Genomic DNA, 20,031 nt, shown 5'->3' with positions numbered 1-20,031 from the left:
TCAAAACTCTGCTGCCCGTCTCATCTTCCGCCAGGGTCGCTTTACTCATACTACCCCTCTCCTCAAGACCCTTCACTGGCTCCCTATCCGTTTTCGCATCCTGTTCAAACTTCTTCTACTAACCTATAAATGTACTCACTCTGCTGCTCCCCAGTATCTCTCCACACTCGTCCATCCCTACACCCCTTCCCGTGCACTCCGCTCCATGGATAAATCCTTCTTATCTGTTCCCTTCTCCACTACTGCCAACTCCAGACTTCGCGCCTTCTGTCTCGCTGCACCCTACGCCTGGAATAAACTTCCTGAGCCCCTACGTCTTGCCCCATCCTTGGCCACCTTTAAATCTAGACTGAAAGTCCACCTCTTTAACATTGCTTTTGACTCGTAACCACTCGCCTCCACCTACCCTCCTCTCTTCCTTCCCGTTCACATTAATTGATTTGATTTGCTTACTTTATTTATTTTTTGTCTATTAGATTGTAAGCTCTTTGAGCAGGGACTGTCTTTCTTCTATGTTTGTGCAGCGCTGCGTATGCCTTGTAGCGCTATAGAAATGCTAAATAGTAGTAGTAGTAGTAGTAGTATGGATAGTGGAAATAAGAAAAGAATAGACATTTGGTGTTACAGAAGGATTTTTGGTTGTTTGGTAATGGAATACATGATAGTAATAAAACAGAAGGCATTATTAGACATTTGTGGATATATGTATTATTATTTATTGCATTTGTACCCCACATTTTCCCACCTATTTGCAGGCTCAATGTGGCTTACAGAGTGTTGTTATGACATAGTCATGACAGGATCTTAGATACAATCGGTAGTAAGCAGACGATGTATGAGGGATTAGAGAAGGAGGTGTTACATAGGGTGGTGTAAGAGGTGTATTTTGATACTTGGGTGGGTTGGGTGATGATTTGTGTCATTAAGGGTTCTTTTTGTAGGCTTTGTTGAAGAGATGTGTCTTCAAAGATTTGCGAAAGTTGATTAGATTGTCCATGGTTTTCAGAGCTGTGGGTAGTGCGTTCCATAGCTGTGTACTTCTGTACAAGAAGGTAGTGGCGTATGCCTGCTTATATTTAAGTCCTTTACAGCTGGGGAAGTTCAGATTGAGGAATTTGCGGGCTGATCTTTTGGCGTTTCTGGGCGGTAGGTCCACTAGGTTTAACATGTAGAGTGGGGCATCTGCGTGAATGATTTTGTGTACGTCTTTATGTGGGGAATTTCATATGTGTTGATCTTTGTGGTATATTTTGTCAAAGAGATGGGTCTTCAGTAGTCAGCGGAAGTTGGTCAGTTCATAGATTGCTCTTAGGTTGTGTGGCAACGCGTTCCAGAATTGCGTGCTCATATAGGAAAAGGTTGATGCGTGCATTAGTTTGTATTTTAGACCTTTACAGTTGGGGAAATGAAGATTAAGGAATGTGCGAGATGATTTTTTGGCATTCCTGGGTGGTAGGTCTATCAGGTGTGAAATGTAGGCTGGGGCGTCGCCATGGATGATTTTGTGAATTAGGGTACATACTTTGAATGTAATGCGTTCTTTGAGTGGGAGCCAGTGTAGCTTCTCTCGTAGGGGTTTTGCACTTTCATATTTTGATTTTCCGAATATGAGTCTGGCTGCCGTGTTCTGGGCTGTTATATTCTGGCTGTTAAACTATGCTCACAAACAAGCTATATTTAACTGCTAAACTCCTTGAGGAAGGCATGAGATACCGGTGACAGTTTCTCTTTGCACTCACTTTCACAAGAAATGGCCAGTTCTATTGGATCAAATTTTAAAGTAGAGCTGTTGCAACTGTTTCCGGGGAATGTTTCAGAGCATTCATTTACCAACACTCAACATGTTATGTCTAAACTCTGGGAGAGGCCTAATCGGCAGCGCGTGGCAAACGGCAAAAGTTGCCACCTGCAAAAGAAGTGCTCTGCTACCGGCTCGCCCTGAAGATCTTTCTTTGGCATCCTGCTTGGTATTATTTTCCCTTTGACTGCAATGTTTTGGCGTCCTATGCTAGTTACATAGTAGATGACGGCAGAAAAAGACCCGCATGGTCCATCCAGTCTGCCCAACAAGATAAACTCATATGTGTATACCTTACCTTGATTTGTACTTGCCTTTTTCAGGGCACAGATTGTACAAATCTGCCCAGCAGTATTTCCCGCCTCCCAACCACCAGTCCAGCCTCCCATCACCGGCTCTGGCACAGACCTTATAAGTCTGCCCTCCACTATCCTCACCTCCCAACCACCATCCCCTTTTCCCCCACCTGCTCTGCCACCCAATTTCGGCTAAGCTTCTGAGGATCCATTCCTTCTGCACAGGATTCCTTTATGTTTATCCCACGCATGTTTGAATTCCGTTACCGTTTTCATCTCCACCACCTCCCGCGGGAGGGCATCTGGGTCCATATTGTGGGTTATTGGTAGTCTCTGCTATATTATGTTCCTCTAGTTGTTTCTCAAATGTGGACTTATCATGAGTTTGTTTAATCCTATCAATCTTAACTTGAATTTCATCTTTCTGTCCACTTATTTCCTCCTGTATTTGCTTCTCAGAAGGCAAACACAAACAGGGCTCGACAAAGTTTCTTAAGATCTAGGAACCAGCCCAAAACTCTAGGCGCCAGACTTGGAAAGACTGGAACTTGTATTCATTTTATGCACATTTATATAAATTGCACACTCATATCGTGCTCGAGATGATGCACAGCGAGTTATTTAACACAGAGGGGCATTTTTGATGACGTCTAAATCTGAATTTGGACATTTTACACAAAACGTTCAAATTCTGAACAGGAAAGAAAGTCACTTTCAACAAAAAAAAGTCTATCTTTTCCTTTCAAAAATACTGTTTTAAAAATGTTTTGTGATTTGGATGTTTTGTTTTTCAGCCCATTTTCAAACAAAAAACGTCCAAATGTAAAAATGAACAAAATCAAGCCATTAGGATACAGACCATAAGAAAAGTTTCAGTCACAGGAAAGCATTCATAGAGGATAACAAAGTTCAAACTGCTGTAGAATCAGTCCTGTTACACTTGTGGAGGAAACTGTGAGCCCTCCAAAACTCACCAGAAACCCACTGTACCCACACATAGGTGCCCCCTTCACCCGTAAGGGCTATGGTAGTGTACAGTTGGGGGTAGTGGGTTTTTGGGGGCTTAAGCAGACAAGGTAAGGGAGCAATGGTCAGATGTGTACCTGGGAGCATTTTACGAAGTCCACTGCAGTGCCCCCTAGGGTGTCCTATTGCTTTCCTGGGATGTCACTTTTCCATTATTCTACCTGATCCCAAGCTTTCTATTTTTTTAAACATTGCAACTGAAGCTTTTACCTCCTCAGTGCATGTAAATGGTTTCATCCCTATGTGGATTCTCTGATGGCATGTGAGGCTTTATTTCCAACCAAAGCTTTTACCACACTCAGAACATGTACGTGGTTTCACTCAATTGTGGATTTTCTTGTGTATTGTGAGGTCTTGCCTTCTGCCTAAAGCCTTTACCACACACAGGGAATGTCTATTGTTTCACTGCAGCATGGATTCCCTGCTGGACTGTTCTAGCAATGAACCATAGAATTAATTCAGAAGTTAAAACAGTTGAATGTAGGAAGTGTGGTAAAAGCGTCATTGAGGACAGCCTCACAGTCCTGATTCCCTCCAGTGGTCGGTCATCTGGTTATTTAGGGCACCTATTTGTGCCTTATTCGTTATAAAAACAGGTCTAGCTCAAAACCTAAGTTTTAGTCCTGGACGTTTTTGTTTTATTCCATTATGGCTGAAAAACTAAGTCTTAGGAACGCCCAAGTTCCGCCCTGAACACACCCCTGGCACTCCCCCTTGAGATTTGGATGCACTTCTGAGGGACTTCATAGAAAAATGTCTAAAAATAGGTTTCCAAAATGCTGATTTGGACATTTTTGTGAGAAAAACGTCTAAATGCAGACATGCCACTTTTTGGATGTTTTTCGGCCTGACAGTAACAGGGAAAGAGCAGATAGGAAGCAACTGCTATCCCCTTTGCCCACCCACCTACAGCCCATTACAAATTATCCCTCCCCGGACAAAATGAAGACATTTGCTCAATATTGGGGGTGCTCAAGCATCCACAGAGCTGGCACCTATGCGCATCCCCCCCACCCCATAACTCTCTCTCTCTACTTGCTGCTTTTAACTCCTAAACTTAAACCTAACCCTTCCACTGTCCCCTATCCCTGATATCCCTCAACTCCCTACTTAAAGTGCCCTCCGCTCCCACCCCCCCCCCCCCACACTCTCCTCAAACACTAGCTGACTACTTCCGCGATAAAGTGCAGAAGATAAACCTTGAATTCACCTCCAAGCCTTCTCCTCCCTGTGACTTCTTAACCCACTCCCTCAACCAACCTAACCTGTCCTCCTTCTCCTCCTTCCCTGAGATCACCGAAGAGGAAACTGCTCGCCTTCTTTCTTCCTCTAAGTGCACCACCTGTTCCTCTGATCCCATTCCCACCAATCTGCTTACCAACATCTCTCCTACAGTTAACCCCTCAATCTGTCACATCCTCAACCTCTCTCTCTCTCTCCACTGCTACTGTCCCTGACACCTTCAAGCACGCTGTAGTCACTCCACTTCTCAAAAAACCATCACTTGACCCCACCTGTCCCTCCAATTACCGCTCCATCTCCCTTCTACCCTTCCTCTCCAAATTACTTGAATGCGCTGTCCACAGCCGCTGCCTTGATTTCCGCTCCTCTCAGGCCATCCTTGATCCGCTTCAATCCGGCTTTCGCCCACTACACTCAACAGAAACAGCTCTCTCCAAAGTCTGCAATGACCTGTTCCTTGCCAAATCCAAAGGTCACTATTCCATCCTTATCCTCCTCGACTTATCTGCCGCCTTCGACACCGTCAATCATAATTTACTTCTTGACACACTGTCCTCATTTGGATTCCAGGGCCCCGTCCTCTCCTGGTTCTCCTCGTATCTTTCCCAACGCACCTTCAGAGTATTTTCTAATGGCTCTTCTTCCACCCCCGTCCCGCTCTCTGTTGGGGTTCCTCAAGGATCTGTCCTTGGACCGCTTCTTTTCTCAATATACACCTCTTCCCTGGGCTCACTGATCTCATCACATGGTTTCCAGTACCATCTCTATGCCGATGACACCCAGCTCTACCTCTCCACTCCCGACATCACAGTCGAAACCCAGGCCAAAGTCTCGGCCTGCCTCTCAGATATCGCCGCCTGGATGTCCAACTGTCATCTGAAACTGAACATGGCAAAGACTGAGCTCCTTGTCTTCCCACCTAAACCCTCCTCTCCTCTTCCCCCACTCTCTGTCTCTGTTGACAACGCCCTCATCCTCCCCGTCTCGTCAGCCCGCAATCTCGGAGTCATTTTCGACTCCTCCCTCTCCTTCTCTGCCCATATCCAGCAGACAGCTAAGACCTGTCGCTTCTTCCTCTATTAGCAAAATCCGCCCATTCCTCTCTGAACAGACCACCTGAACCCTTGTCCACTCACTCGTTACCTCTCGTCTTGACTATTGCAACCTTCTCCTTGCTGGTCTCCCGCTTAGCCACCTATCCCCCCTTCAATCTGTCCAAAATTCCGCTGCACGTCTTATCTACCGCGTGAACCGATACTCTCATATCACCCCTCTCCTCAAGTCGCTTCACTGGCTCCCGATTTGCTACCGTATTCAGTTCAAGCTTCTCCTAATGACCTTCAAATGCACTCAATCTGCAGCCCCCCATTACCTCTCTACCCTCCTCTCCCCCTATGTCCCCACCCGTAACCTCCGCTCTCAGGACAAATCACTCCTATCTGTACCCTTCTCCACCACCGCTAACTCCAGACTCCGTCCCTTCTGCCTCGCATCACCTTATGCCTGGAACAGACTCCCCGAGCCCATACGCCATGCGCCCTCCCTGCCCATCTTTAAGTCCTTACTCAAAACCCATCTCTTCTCTCTTGCTTTAGGCGCCTAACCACCTTCCCCATTCATGATACACTGACTACACTGACTACATAGTTTGTTACCTTTAGATTGTAAGCTCTCTTGAGCAGGGACTGTCCTTCCCCATGTTTTAACTTGTACAGCGCTGCGTAACCCTAGTAGCGCTATAGAAATGCTAAGTAGTAGTAGTAGTATATGTCCTGTCTGTCCTAACCCTTATCCCTTACTTGTCCTGTCTGTCATAATTAGATTGTAAGCTCTATCGAGCAGGGACTGTCTCTCCATGTTCAAGTGTGAAGCGCTGCGTACGTCCGGTAGCGCTGTAGAAATGATAAGTAGTAGTAGTAGTAGTTGACCCCGCACACACAAGCCAACAGCTTTCCCTCTCTCTGCCTCCCTCCAAAACACCCTCTCTAGATCTCTGTCAATCACCACCCCATATACCCTCCTCCAGTATACACTCCCCACCCCAGTAGCTGTCTCCCAATGATGATCTCACCCCCCAAACAGAATTCTCAATACTGCTCTCCAGCTTTTCATCTTCTCCACCTGCACAACTATTGCACTGTGTTTGCATCCACAGAGCTATTCTTCTGGTCAGTGATGGCATATGATCGTGGCAAACACAGCTGTTCAGGTTGGCCTAAGTGGTTATCACTCCTTTCTCTGTACAATACCTGTTTTTGCACAAATAAACAATCCCACTTCCTTATCAGCAATCAGGTATCATCTGTTGACCACATTCTTCGAGCATTGCTAGATCCTTCCTCATACCAATCACAACCTTCCGTGGTGTCCACCCTATTATTTATTAGGATTTATTTACCGCCTTTTTTAAGGAATTCATTCAAGGCAGTGTACAGCAAGAATAAGACAAACATAAGCAATAGACAATTACAGCAGTAAAATATTCAAACAGCAATACAAAGTATGGCACAGTATACTACATCACAATGCTAACACAATAAACCATAAAACATTTTAATAGACTGCATAGGGTGGAAGCAAAGATGGAACATATAAATAAGAGAGTAGGAGATCACGTGATGCAGTGAGAGCAACGGCTGTGAAATAGTTGTGCTCCGGGGCCCCCGCTCTTTCCTCTCAATTTAACGGGAATTGGATCTCGCTGAGAAGCGGGGAGACGCTCGAAATCAGCGTACGAATAGTGGATGGACCAGTTCTTGGTTTCGATGCCGGCAGGAACTGCACGAAAGAGCTCTAAAACTGAAAAAGGGAGAACCGCGACGCCAGACGCGGAACCCAAAATGGCGACCGCAACAGCGGGATCTAATATTGAGTTCACGGAGCAACAAGTGGCCCAAATAGTCAAGGCGGTGGGTTTGGCTCTGGAACTGCGATTCGAGGCATTGGCGGACAAAATGAGTAAGTGGGACGCTGTAATAGCGGAATTAACGAAACGCACGCTGGATGTGGAAAACCGCGTGTCTGCTGCAGAAGACGCATGGAATACTGCCGAACCAAAACTGAAAGATATGGCGCTTCAATTACAACAACAAAATGACAAGATCGAAGAGTTGGAAAACAGAGCCCGTCGTTCTAATCTAAGGATAGTGGGCTTTCCTGAATCTGTTGCAGAAAGAAATCTGGGACCGATATTGGAAGCGTGGCTGAAGCAAGAATTCGCTTTATCAGACAGCAACGGGGCACTGTGCCTTGAGCGGGCACACAGGATCGGCAGATTGCAAGCTGACAAGACCAGGCCCCGAGTGGTTATTGTGAAAATTCATAATTATTTACATAAGGAGGAAATCCTAAGAGGCTATAAAGCGAAGAGAGAGACTTTGAAATATGATGACAACAGGATTCTGATTTTCCCAGACTATTCGGCCGGAGTCCAGGAACGCAGAAAGCGGTTTCATCCTCTATGTTCTAAGTTGGCAGACAAAAAGATCCGTTTCATGCTGAGCTACCCGGCAGTCCTGAAAATCCAGCGAGATGGCAAATGGAATACTTTCGAATCCGTGGCAATGGCCTCAGAGTTTATGAATCAGGACATTGAGGAGAAGAGGGAGACCACCTGAGGACAAAGTAGGGTCAGAAATCAGATGTAAAGCTGGTGAGCGTGGAATGGAAGAGCTGATTTACTGATCTTGTAATGTTCAAAATGAGGTCATGTTTACTGATATGTGTTATGTAACAGATGATGTTTTGCTGATGTTGAAAGTAAAGGGGGGGAGCGGGGGTCCTAGCATGTATGTGATTCCTGGGATGGGTTTAGGCCCATCACAAGCATGTGTTTGTTATAAGGGGCAAGGGCAAAGGGTGGGAGGGGGGGGAAGATGGATAAGATGGGTTGGGGGGGGGGAGGGAAGACTTTGGTCAGTGGGGGGCGGGTAGGATGGGTAGGGAGGGAGCGGGGAGCAAGGTAATATATCTAGGCGATCAATGTATGCAAGTGGGAAAATCAAGGTGCTGGCACGGTAGTGGTTTGAGATTCAAGAGGCTGGGGGGAGGGCTGGGCCCCCGGTCTCGATGTATATACATAAACATGATCACAGGTGGGGTTTATAGACAACTGTCTCTTCCTCATGTAAGATAATATCCTGGAATGTGGGGGGGATTTCCTCCCCGATAAAGCGAAAGAAAATTCTGGCACATTTGAACCGGCTGCAGGCGGATATCGCTTGTCTTCAAGAAACTAGATTATCTGATGAGGAACATAAAAAGTTGGAGAGGACGTGGGTGGGGCAGGTAGAATGGGCCTCCTCAGGAGTGCGCAGAGGGGGGGTGGCAATACTGTTTAGGAAGTCCTTGGCTTGCTCAGTTGAGAGGGTCATGGCCGATGATGGGGGAAGATATCTGCTGGTGAAGCTCTGTTTACAGGGTAGGGAGGTATATTTGTTATCTCTTTATGGACCTACTCCTTGGGAGCCGGGGTTCTTCCCTAACCTTCTCAAGAACCTAGTACCATTTCAAGGAAAGACCCTAATAATTGCGGGTGATATGAATGCCTTGTTGGATCCTGCCCTGGATAGCACGGGAAGTAGAGCACAAGGGACTTTGAATACAGGGGGGGCAGGGACTTTGTTGACATTTGCCACATCCTTAGGATTAATTGACACTTGGAGGTCACTGCACCCGGAAGAGAGGGATTTTACCCATAGATCAAGGGCACAAGGCTCTTGGGCACGTTTAGACCATGTGTTTGTCTCATCCAGTCTTTTCTCAGAGATCTCGGAGGCACAGATAGAACAGGTGGTGATCTCGGATCATGCGCCGATATGGGTAGCGCTGGAGGCCCCAGGGGACAGTCATCCCATAAGGCGCTGGCGATTTCCAAATTACTTAGTCAAAGACCAGGAGTTTCTTAAATACTTACAGGAGAAGTGGGAGGAGTTCTCTCTTCACAATGAGCAGCACAGGGAGGATCCAGGGCTGTTTTGGTGTACAGCAAAGGCAGTTCTGAGAGGGGACATTATTCAGTACACAGCCACGAGACGTAAAAAAGTAGCGGCAAACATTATAAATCTAACTGGGCGGCTGCGACGGGCCAAGCGTGCATTATTAGAATCCCCTTCTCGGGTTAATAAAGAAAATTATCTATCCTTGCAGGTAACCCTCAATTCATTGATCCATGAACAGACCAAAAGACAGATGGTTTTTCAGAGATATAGGTTCTACAGGCATGGAGACCGCCAGGGCGGGCTCCTGGCCCGTATGGTAAAATCGTGGAAGGGTAATAGGACCATAGGAGCTCTAAAAGATGTAAAGGGGAGAGTAACAAATCGCACAGAGGGAATTTTGCAGATATTTAAAGAATATTTTCAAGATTTGTATGCGCATAGGAGCCCTCCGAACAAAGAAGAGGTGGTAGCTTTTCTGGAAAGGGCAGGGATGGGAAAGTTCACTCCGGAGGCTCAAGAAGTTTTAGCTGGCCCCTTCCAACCTAAGGAATTGCAGACGGCAATAAAGGGGTTGAAATTAAATTCTTCCCCAGGAATTGATGGCTTTTCGGGAGAATTTTATAAAACTATGCAGCTTACAGGGTTGAGGCCTTTGTTGGAGTATTATAATGCAGTGCTTGACTCTGGAACGTTCCCGCCACATGAAAACACAGCTCTAATAGTTATGCTCCTTAAACCGGGTAAACCATCAGAAGATCCAGAATCATACCGGCCCATCTCACTGATAAATGTGGACATTAAGCTTTTATCCAAAATGATGGCGAATAGATTGATTGGTTATCTTCCAGGAGTGGTGAGTACGGCGCAGGTGGGGTTTGTCCCGAAGAGACACTCGGTACTGCACGTTCGTAGAATTTTATTGGCAATGGCCAAGAGTGTCTCTGGGGGGAATCCAGCAGTGTTGGTCAGTCTGGACGCCTCTAAGGCTTTCGATAATGTGGGGTGGGAATATCTTTTTTACTTACTGCAATGGATGGAAGTGCCGGATGGGTTCTGGAAAGCCATAAAAACATTATACACTGGAATAGGAGCACACGTTGCAGTAAATGGGGGTAGATCGGGCTGGTTTCCCATATGCAGGGGAACTAGACAGGGGTGCCCCTTGTCCCCTATATTGTTTGACCTTTTCTAGAGCCCTTAATCAGAGTATTGAATAGCTCCGTGGGGGTGGTGGGGGTGGACATTGGCTCTGAAGTAGTTAAAACGCTGGCATATGCGGATGATATTGTGATGATGTTGTCGAATCCGCAGGTTTCCTTGCGGAAGGCCCTGTCTAAAATAAAAGAATTTGGTAGGCTTTCCGGCTTCTCCTTAAATTTACAAAAATCTTGTGCAATGGCCCTAGACGAGACGGTACAACGTGAGTGGAGGGGGGAATTCCCTTTGCGATGGGTGGATAGAGAATTGAAATATCTAGGTGTCCTTCTCCCCAGAGATTTAAAACGGCTTTACTCAGGCAATGTTAAACCAATGCTGGAGCTGACAAAGCGGAAACTGGCACTCTGGGAGGGCCTGCCATTATCGTTGTGGGGGCGAATAGCGCTTTTTAACATGTTGATTGCCCCCAAGTGGCTATATTTATTCCAACAATTACCAATATTTTTGAAGGGAACAGATGAAAAGAGAGTGAATCGCCTTCTCCAACGATATCTTTGGCAGGGGAATAGGCCCAGACTCCCGATGTCCACTCTCACATCGCCTAGGGATTGCGGCGGGATGGGCCTGGCCAGCATAAAGACCTTATCGGTGGCATGTGAAATGCGGCACATTAATGACTGGTTTCGGGGCACCTCTGAGTTTTCAGTGACACAGGCGGAGGTAAGGTGGTTCCCGGGGTGGCACTTTAGTAGTCTCTTGCATGGGGGGAAAGGGATGCCTCCACACGCACTAGCACATCATCCTTTGTTACCAGCTCTGAGAGCTACGTGGAGATGGATCTGTAGAAGACATCAGTTTTCGGGTAAGACCACGCCATGGTTGGCCATTTGTGATAATTCAGCTTTCCCGCCAGGTCAGGGGGGAGGAGTGTTTATACGCTGGGCAAGGAAGGGTTTAATATACTTATCTCATGTGCTCACTGAGGAGGGGAGGCTAAAGGCCCTTTCAGAATTAACGAAGGTATTGGGGGAGGAGACAAGTCATCATTTTGCTTATTTTCAATTACATCATTACATTTCCTCCCTATGCTGGACGGACTTAACTGAAGACGTCCAAGAAGTGTTGGCAGAGATGTATTCCTTGGGGGCGCAGATGTCTGTGCCACTCAGGTTTCATCTCCAGCAATTGAGAGAGACATCATCTGAGATAGATTATGCACTCTTGGTCCGTGGCTGGAGGGAGGATTTGAATTGCGAGGTGACTGAAGATTTATGTAAATCTTTTATAAAACAGTTATACTCTATGAGGATTTCGATTCCACAGAGGGAACGTATGTATAAAATCTTGTTACGAATGTATATACCCCCCAGGAGAGCTTCTAAAATGATCACTAATTGTGATGGTTCTTGCCCCAAATGTGGAATCGCTAATGCATCTTTGGGTCATATGTTTTGGCGCTGTGCACGAGTGCAACAGTTTTGGGGAGGGCTCTTGCAGACGATAGATAGTCAGTGGGGATGTACACTGTTGAAAGATCCCTTAATAATCTTTTCAAAAATAGCTACACGTCTCCGCCGCCAGCAGGATTTAAAGGATATATACAAAGGGCTGTTTATTTTGGGCTTACATCCATTCTAAAATCTTGGACATCAGAAATGGGACCCTCTCTGACATTTTGGAGATCTCAGATGATTGTCCAGATGAGAACAGATAGATGTCAGGTTAAATCATGGGATAGTGTACCTGGGCAGCAGTTTCGAATGCAATGGGAACCTCTATGGCTGACTTTGCCCTCACGGGGGAGAAGCTTCATATTGAATTTTTGACTGCACTTAGATCATTGTAAGAGAGGGATAGGCCGAATCTCGCTGAGTCAGATGGGTACAGATTGAGGACCACATCAAACTGAGAGACTACTTGCATTAAGCTCAGGACTTATTGTATGGTTTGGAGGGGAAGGTGGGGGGGGGGGGGGGGGGAGGGTATAGGGTTCATATCCTGATCACCCAGAAGCCAGAGCAAACACCACAGAGGCGACATGCAGCCGAAGGGTCATAAGAGTGGAGACCCTTTGCAGCTTGGCATAATGACTGGCTTATTAGTTTCTGCCAAGAAGAAGCTTGTTGTACAGTGAATATTACGAGGTTGGCATTGGGATGCTGGTATTTGGGCTCTCTGGGAGAAATGGACTAGTTGTATGCTGGCAATGTTGAAGAGTTATGAGAAACATGTCTTTTAAAGGTATCTGAGGGCATGAAAAGGGTGGGGGGTTGGGATAAAAATGTAAAATGCACGGGAACATTGTTATGAGTTAGATACAATATATATGTGGTTTGATTTGTGATTCTGTACAAGTTCTAAGTTGCTCAATAAACAGATTTAAATATAAATAAGAGAGTAACAGGAGTAAGAAAATAAGGGACTAGTTAGAGTTGCAAATAAGGTCAGAAAGGTGAGGTCAGAGTTTGGTATCATCCGCAAAGAGATAAACCTTACCAGACAGCTCTTCTGCAATATCGCTCACAAAGATGTAAAAGAGAGCCGGCCCGAGGACCTGATAGCATCCCTTTCCTCAGAGCAAGCTCCATTTACCACTACCCTCTATCTCCTCCCACTTAACCAGTTTCTGACCCAGTCAGTCAATTTAGGTCTGACTGTGACTTACCAAAAGGTTACAGGGATTTGCAGTAGGACTGACGCAGAGTCCATGCTTTAGTTGCTGCAATCTCTAAAAAGATTTTCTTGTAGGTTCATAGTTAATGGCTCTAACAGCACCTTAATAACCAGGAACTACAGTACCTGATCCAATCTATTTTCAACATCAATTCTTCCAATACATAACTAAAGCAACCTATTCAATTCCGTCCTTATTGACTGACACAAGGACAATGAACATTCGACTTTAAGGTTTTATGGTTTTTTATTCAGGATCAAAGTAATGAGTGTTCAATAATATCACAATATATAGAACTATACTATGATATAAGTACATAAGTAATGCCACACTGGGAAAAGACCAAGGGTCCATCGAGCCCAGCATCCTATCCACGACAGCGGCCAATCCAGGCCAAGGGCACCTGGCGAGCTTCCCAAACGTACAAACATTCTATACATGTTATTCCTGGAATTGTGGATTTTTCCCAAGTCCATTTAGTAGTGATTTATGGACTTGACCTTTAGGAAACCATCTAACCCCCTTTTAAACTCTGCCAAGCTAACGACCTTCACCACGTTCTCCGGCAACAAATTCCAGAGTTTAATTACGCATTGGGTGAAGAAACATTTTCTCCAATTTGTTTTAAATTTACTACACTGTAGTTTCATCGCATGCCCCCTAGTCCTAGTATTTTTTGAAAGCGTGAACAGACGCTTCACATCCACCTGTTCCACTCCACTCATTATTTTATATACCTCTATCATGACTCCCCTCAGCCATCTCTTCTCTAAGCTGAAAAGCCCTAGCCTCCTTAGTCTTTCTTCATAGGGAAGTCGTCCCATCCCCGCTATCATTTTAGTCGCCCTTCGCTGCACCTTTTCCAATTCCACTATATATAGGAGAACAATTAAATGATAAAGGGAACATTCGGCTTCATACGGGATACTTCTTGTTCTACCAATTTTCCACTTTTTCACCATTCTCTCTGCCTGTCTTATCTCCTCTTTTGATATTTCTGGTTGGCTGGAAAATCTTGGTGCATAATGGTAAGGTCCTAGTCCTTTGCCAAATTGTTGTAATTCTAGAGGGAACTATCTAAATTCTTTTTTTAAAAAGCAACTCTGGGACCCCCCCCCCCCCCCCCCTTTATACCAGTCCACTGCTCTGCACACTACCCCTGATCAATAAAACCCCAATAATGTATCTGTGAATAATCTGCCACGCCACCATCTTTCTTCCTCACTGTAAACAATGGGAGGCAAATTCCCCACTTGGTTGGAGTACAGTACAGGTAGGAACGGAACCTAACTGAAAGAAGCTCAGTGCTTCTTCAGCGAAACTCTAAACCAGTGTTTCCCAAGTTGGTCCTGGAGTACCCCCTTGCATATTCATTGTGGATATCCTGAAAACTTGACTGGCATGAGTGGACGCAGTCTATGCAAATCATTGTGTCACAGTTCAAAAAGAGATGGGCTCTTAGGCTGTAGGCGGACCGACTACTGCAGGCGAGTCACTTGAGCTAGGCACAGCACTAGGCAGGGCTTGCCAGAAGACAAGGCAGACAGGACTTGACTGAAGGCAAGGCAGACAATGCAAGGCAAGGACTGGGGGCCAGATGCACTAAACTTAACAAGCCCTTAACGAGCCAGTAGAAAAGCCTGGCATGCACTAAAGACTTTTTTCCAACGACGGTAGCAGCTAACGAAAACGGAATGCAGATGAGCAAATTGTGTAGAAACCCCTATTGTGATGAGATGCACTAACCTTCTCCGATTGCCTTAACGCTGGAAAACGGTGGAAAATCTAACAAGAGGTCTGTACCTCTCGTTGGGGCTGTGCAGGATTGGAAATCGTCTTTTTTTCGATGGAGGGGATGGAGGCGCATTGGAGGGGGTGAGCGGTGCGGCGTCTTTGGCATGCGCAGAGCAGCCAGCATAATGCTTGGCTGCTCTGCGCATGCTTGACCGACGGAATAGAGAATGCATGTGAGCTACAACGAGAAGCTCATTTGCATTCCTATTCCTTGATGCATGCCCGTTCCTTACCGAATCGGTAAGGAAAGGGCTTTAACGAGTCTTTAGTGCATCTTGCCCTGGGTACAGACAAGGCAAGGCTGGAACACAGCAAGACAGGAGCTTGGAGACAAGACACGGCCTCACTCCCAGCGCCCCCTCAGGAGTAACTGCCACAAGCCCTATAAAACTTTGGGCTGCAGCGCACACACCTGCAGGGGGCAGGTGGGTCGCCATCCACAACAGAACTGATTTAAAAGAAAACTGAAAAAAACCAAACCCACTGGGCAAAGGCCTCTACCAACTCATAAAAACTCAGGGTGTTGTTTAGTAAGGTGCACTAGCAGCGTGGCTTAGTAATCAGGCCCCTCAGTCTTCTTAGGGTTCAAAACAATCTATTCTTTCTCCAATAATTCAACAGATCGATGCATTGACAGTTGAAAATATACTGATACAGGCTGATTGGACCTATTATAACAATCCGAATGTCATCTATGTAATTTCAACAGTTTATTCTCTGAAAAGACAAAGTCTCCCTAAATGGTTTCAAACAGATAATAAGCAAAAACAGACACAGGACCAAGCTCTGAGGAACAGAGGCAAAGCAGGTACCACTCACAAAAAGACCCTCTTCAACCGGTTAGAATGGCCAGTGATGCATCAAGAAAGCAAGCAAGCAAGCAAGCAAAGACCTTGTCCCAATTGACCAAGGTTCTTAACAGTTCACTATGATGGTATGATTGAGAGCACAGAAACCAAGAAAGTGTAAAAAAAACCAAAACAAAACAACCATCACAAAGGATGTAGCCCGATTCATATCCCAGCGTAATTAATCAACTAGGGAGATCTGGACAAATGCATGCAAGTGTGGTGAAGGAAAAACCATGGGGCAACTAATTGCTAATTCAATTACCTTGCTGCAAGATCAGTAAGGACCATTGCTTGGTAGTTCTCAAAAGACAAACTTACAAGATGAGCAATAAACTGAAGTCTTGCAAGAAACACACAGGGAAGTAGGCCAAACAGAGACCAGAAGATTCAGCCAGCCTGTCCATTTATGATGCAAGACTGCAGGGCCCACCTGACCTCAAGCTGTACCCTCACAGCCTCATATTCTGAAGACTGATTTGCCGTGCTTTATTAAATTGTTACTCTTTTGGCCTCTGCTACTTCCACTGAAAGGATGCTTCACAAAACAGTGCTGGTCTAAAAAAAAAACATGAGTAGATCAGCCCAAAAATGCTTGCTCAAAATAAAAGGTCTTTAAGACCTTTTTGATTTTCATAAGTGACATTTCTAGGGGTAAGGATAAGAGCCATTACTTTACTTTAGGGCAATAGCTCTCAGCCCAAATGTCTACAATATTTACTCTTTTCTTTTGTTCTAATTTACCCACTGCCTGTTCTACATTTTAACAATGAATATGTGGTTGCTATATAAGTCTACATATGCAAGTGAGACAACACAGGAATCACGATGAATATGAAAGCCATACATTTGCATACAATGGAAATTAACACATTTAATATCTTCTTATAGATACTTCTTCTGTATACCTTGAAAACCTAAACTGGAGAGTATCCCAAGCAGAGATGCCAAGTTACCCATTCCAGGCTGGAGATTTTGAGCCAGTCCTGAATTTCTGAGCACTATAGTGCATTATGGGACTTCCAGCACTAATCTCAATCAGCAGGATCAGTACAAATCTCACACCACTTTGGAGGTCATAAATTCCAAACCAGGTGTGTCCCCAAATCTCCAGCCTAAGACTGGGTAACAGCACTGTAGTGGGCATCCTCTGAATTTATTCAAAACGTAAAACACCACTGTAAGTGACGAACAGATCACAGTGGTTTACCTCCAACACAGTTTGGGGCCACAAGAATTGTGCAATAACTTCAAGAGAAAAAATAAAGAATTGAAGCACTCCAGACTAGGGTGTTGCTACGGGGGGACTGGGCCCCCACAAATTTCATCTGGGCCCCTGGTTTGGTTGGTGGGGGTCCCCAAACCCCGCCATCCAAAGCCTTCTTCAGCGCGGTCTCCGGTGCAGCTGCATTCGCTGCGTGCCCCTGCTCTTCTTTCTTCTTGCTCCTCCTGTGCATGTTGACGCTCAGCGTCTCTGGCACAACCGCGTTTGCTGCCTGCCCCCTGCTCTTCTTTCTTCTTGCTCCTCCTGTGCACGCTGATGCTTAGTGGTTTCTGGCGCAACCGCGTTCGCTGCCTGCCCCCTGCTCTTCTTTCTTCTTGCTCCTCCTGTGCACGCTGATGCTCAGCAGTCTCTGGCGCAACTGCGTTCGCTGCCTGCCCCTGCTCTTCTTGCTCCTCTTGTGCATGCTGGCGCAGCTGCGTTCGCTGCCTGCCCCCTGCTCTTCTTTCTTCTCTTGTGCACACTGGCGCTCAGCAGTCTCTGGCACAGCCGCGTTCGCTGCCTGCTCTTTCTTTTTGCTCTTGTACACAATGACGCTCAGCGGTCTCTGGTGCAGCCACGTTTGCTGCCTGCCCCCTGCTCTTCTTTCTTCTTGCTCCTCTTGTGCACACTGACACTCAGCGGTCTCTGGCGCAGCCATGTTTGCTCCCTGCCCTTCTTTCTTCTTGCTCCTCCTGTGCATGCTGACGCTGAGCGGTGTCTGGCACAGCCGCGTTCGCGGCCTGCACCCTGCTCTTCTTTCTTCTCTTGTGCACGCTGACGCTTAGTGGTCTCTGGTGCAGCTGCGTTCGCTGCCTGCTCTTCTTTCTTCTTGCTCCTCTTGTGCACACTGATGCTTAGTGGTCTCTGGCGCAGCCATGTTTGCTCCCTGCCCTTCTTGCTCCTCCTGTGCATGCTGACGCTCAGCAGTCTCTGGTGCAACTGCGTTCGCTGCCTGCTCTTTCTTCTTGCTCCTCTTGTGCACGCTGATGCTTAGTGGTCTCTGGCGCAGCCGTGTTCGCTGCCTGCACCCTGCTCTTCTTTCTTCTCTTGTGCACGCTGACGCTTAGCGGCCTCTGGTGCAGCTGCGTTCGCTGCCTGCTCTTTCTTCTTGCTCCTCTTGTGCACGCTGACACTCAGTGGTCTTTGGCGCAGATGCGTTTGCTGCCTGCACCCTGCTCTTCTTTCTTCTCTTGTGCACGCTGATGCTTAGTGGTCTCTGGCGCAGCCGTGTTCGCTGCCTGCACCCTGCTCTTCTTTCTTCTCTTGTGCACGCTGACGCTTAGCGGCCTCTGGTGCAGCTGCGTTCGCTGCCTGCTCTTTCTTCTTGCTCCTCTTGTGCATGCTGACGCTCAGCAGTCTCTGGTGCAGCTGCGTTCGCTGCCTGCTCTTTCTTCTTGCTCCTCTTGTGCACGCTGACACTCAGTGGTCTTTGGCGCAGATGCGTTTGCTGCCTGCACCCTGCTCTTCTTTCTTCTCTTGTGCACGCTGATGCTTAGTGGTCTCTGGCGCAGCCGTGTTCGCTGCCTGCACCCTGCTCTTCTTTCTTCTCTTGTGCACGCTGACGCTTAGCGGCCTCTGGTGCAGCTGCGTTCGCTGCCTGCTCTTTCTTCTTGCTCCTCTTGTGCACGCTGACACTCAGTGGTCTTTGGCGCAGATGCGTTTGCTGCCTGCCCCCTGCTCTTCTTTCTTCTCTTGTGCACGCTGACGCTTAGTGGTCTCTGGTGCAGCCGCGTTCGCTGCCTGCTCTTTTGCACAGTGACGCTCAGCGATGTCTGACGCAGCCGCGTTCGCTGCTTGTGACGGAGACTGCGCTGAAGAAGGCTTCGGCTGGTGGGAGGGTGGGGACCCCTTCAGGCAAAGGTATTTGTTTGTGAGGTGGTGGCACTCAAAATGTGCCCCCAACCTCTGGCTACGGGTCCAGACAGTGGGCGCAATGTCCAATCACGCCGGGTCAACCAAGTTTATTCCCGATTTTCTACCCTGGCCCCCGACGGCCTCAATGTAGAAAAGTGGAGGAGGAAAGGACAGAGGACGGGGAGGGACCCCTCACCTTCACCGCCACCTCCGGAGCCGAGTCCACGTCCATACGCAGCAGACTCCGCACCGGACCCGCCTCAGCCTCCGAGTCCGACTCCGAACCGCTGCCGTAGGAAACCAAGGCCTCCATGGCCGCCGCCACCATGGAAGCGGAAGTGCGTCTGCCAGACCGGAAGCGACGTAGTCAGGCAGGGCTCTCCTCTCTGTGTGTGTTTCTTCTCCAACCTACTTTTTCCCAGGACGGCCCCACCCCTACCGTAGCCACACCCCTTTTACCCGCCATGCACCATAGAAAAAGGCAACATTGAAACGATTAACACCAGTCCCCTCATTGCTCTAGCGCTACTAGACGTACGCAGCGCTGTACACTGTAACTGGAATACACAGTCTCTGCTAGACTATCAAGTGCTGACATTAAATAATATTAACCATTAGCCACTGTGGCATTGGGGAGCAGGTAAAAAAAGAGAGAGAGAGACAAAACTTTTTTACAAACAGAAATAAATAAGATCATACCTTTTTATTGGACTAACAATACATTTTTTTTACTACCCTCTTTCTCAGGTCAGGACAACATGACCAAATTATCAGACTACATAAGTAAAACATAAAAGCATTCCAGAATTAGTTTGAAAGGAAAACGGAGGGGTGAGAAACAAGCAGAGGTGGATTTTGTCTATAATAATGCTATAAAAAGTTGTAAATTAGGTCATTGAACAATATAATTTTATGGTTTATAATATGATAGGAAACCTCACTCTCTAAAGTCCGGTCACGTTGGTGCCAATATAGTTCATAACTTAAAGGTCTTACATTCCTGGATTATTTTATGTTAATCTTTTTATTGAGAAAAACAAGAGATAAACAGCAGCAAATGGTACATTTCCTCTGTACAATATATACAACAAATAAACACCCCAGTAATCCTCTCCTCCTTCAAGAACCCCTACCCTC

At 46.7% G+C, this 20,031-nt stretch overlaps 2 protein-coding genes across 2 annotated transcripts in view; one reads left to right on the top strand and one right to left on the bottom strand.

Annotated features, from left to right (window-relative positions):
• LOC115467331 (pre-mRNA-processing factor 17) overlaps nucleotides 1-19,244 on the bottom strand; it is a 122,045-nt gene extending 102,801 nt beyond the window's left edge. Inside the window, exon 1 of the mRNA XM_030199201.1 lies at nucleotides 19,091-19,244. Within this exon, the coding sequence (XP_030055061.1) occupies nucleotides 19,091-19,222 (132 nt within the window). The 5' untranslated portion in view covers nucleotides 19,223-19,244. The remainder of the gene's footprint in view (nucleotides 1-19,090) is intronic.
• WASF1 (WASP family member 1) overlaps nucleotides 1-20,031 on the top strand; it is a 576,737-nt gene that overhangs the window by 288,222 nt on the left and 268,484 nt on the right. The window lies entirely within an intron of this gene.

Source organism: Microcaecilia unicolor, chromosome 3 (genome assembly GCF_901765095.1).
Source record: "Microcaecilia unicolor chromosome 3, aMicUni1.1, whole genome shotgun sequence".
NCBI classification, from domain to species: Eukaryota; Metazoa; Chordata; class Amphibia; order Gymnophiona; family Siphonopidae; genus Microcaecilia; species Microcaecilia unicolor.
Note: the sequence above shows the minus strand (reverse complement) of the source record. Positions and strands in the feature narration are given on the sequence as shown.